The sequence below is a fragment of the Alligator sinensis genome, unplaced genomic scaffold (genome assembly GCF_000455745.1).
Source record: "Alligator sinensis unplaced genomic scaffold, ASM45574v1 scaffold2691_1, whole genome shotgun sequence".
Lineage (NCBI taxonomy): Eukaryota > Metazoa > Chordata > Crocodylia > Alligatoridae > Alligator > Alligator sinensis.
This window is the reverse complement of record NW_005844236.1, coordinates 8,121-8,753: the sequence shown is the minus strand read 5'-3', so window position 1 is coordinate 8,753 and position 633 is coordinate 8,121. Positions and strand designations below refer to the sequence as shown.

Below are 633 nucleotides of genomic sequence, written 5' to 3'. Positions count from 1 at the left end.
GTGTTGAAGGGGATGCTGAAACTCTTCCCACACTCAGAGCATTGATATGGCTCCTCCCCTGCATGGACATGCTGGTGGTGGGCCAGGCCGGAGGCTTGGGTGAAGCTTTTCCCACACTCAGAGCACTGATATGGCTTTTCTCCCGTGTGCATGCACTGGTGCTGGGCCAGGTGGGAGGATTGGGTGAAGCTCTTCCCACACTGAGAGCACTGATATGGCTTCTCCCCTGTGTGGACATGCTGGTGCCGGGCCAGCTCGGAGGAATAACTGAAGCCCTTCCCACACTCAGGGCACTGATATCGCTTCTCCCCTGAGTGAACATGCTGGTACTGGGCCAGGCCAGAGGAGCAAGTGTAGCTCTTCCCACACTCAGAGCACTGATATGTTTTCTCTCCCATGTGTACAAGCTTGTGCTTGGCCAGGGAAGAGGAATAGCTGAAGCTCTTTCCACACTCGGAGCAGTGATATGACTTCTCTCCTGTGTGAATGTGCTGGTGGCTGGCCATGGAGGAGGAATAACTAGAGCTCTTCCCACACACAAAGCACTGATGTGTCTTCTCCCCTGTGTGGACGTGCTGGTGCTGGGCCAGCTTGAAGGAATAACTAAAGCTCTTCCCACACTCAGAGCACTGA

At 54.7% G+C, this 633-nt stretch overlaps 1 protein-coding gene across 1 annotated transcript in view; it reads right to left on the bottom strand.

The window, feature by feature from the left end:
• Positions 1–16: 16 nt before the first annotated feature.
• LOC112549067 (zinc finger protein 501-like) overlaps positions 17–633 on the bottom strand; it is a gene marked incomplete at its 3' end in the record, with an annotated part of 4,194 nt that continues 3,577 nt past the window's right edge. Inside the window, exon 3 of the mRNA XM_025195883.1 lies at positions 17–631. Coding sequence (XP_025051668.1) covers positions 17–631 — 615 coding nt within the window. The remainder of the gene's footprint in view (positions 632–633) is intronic.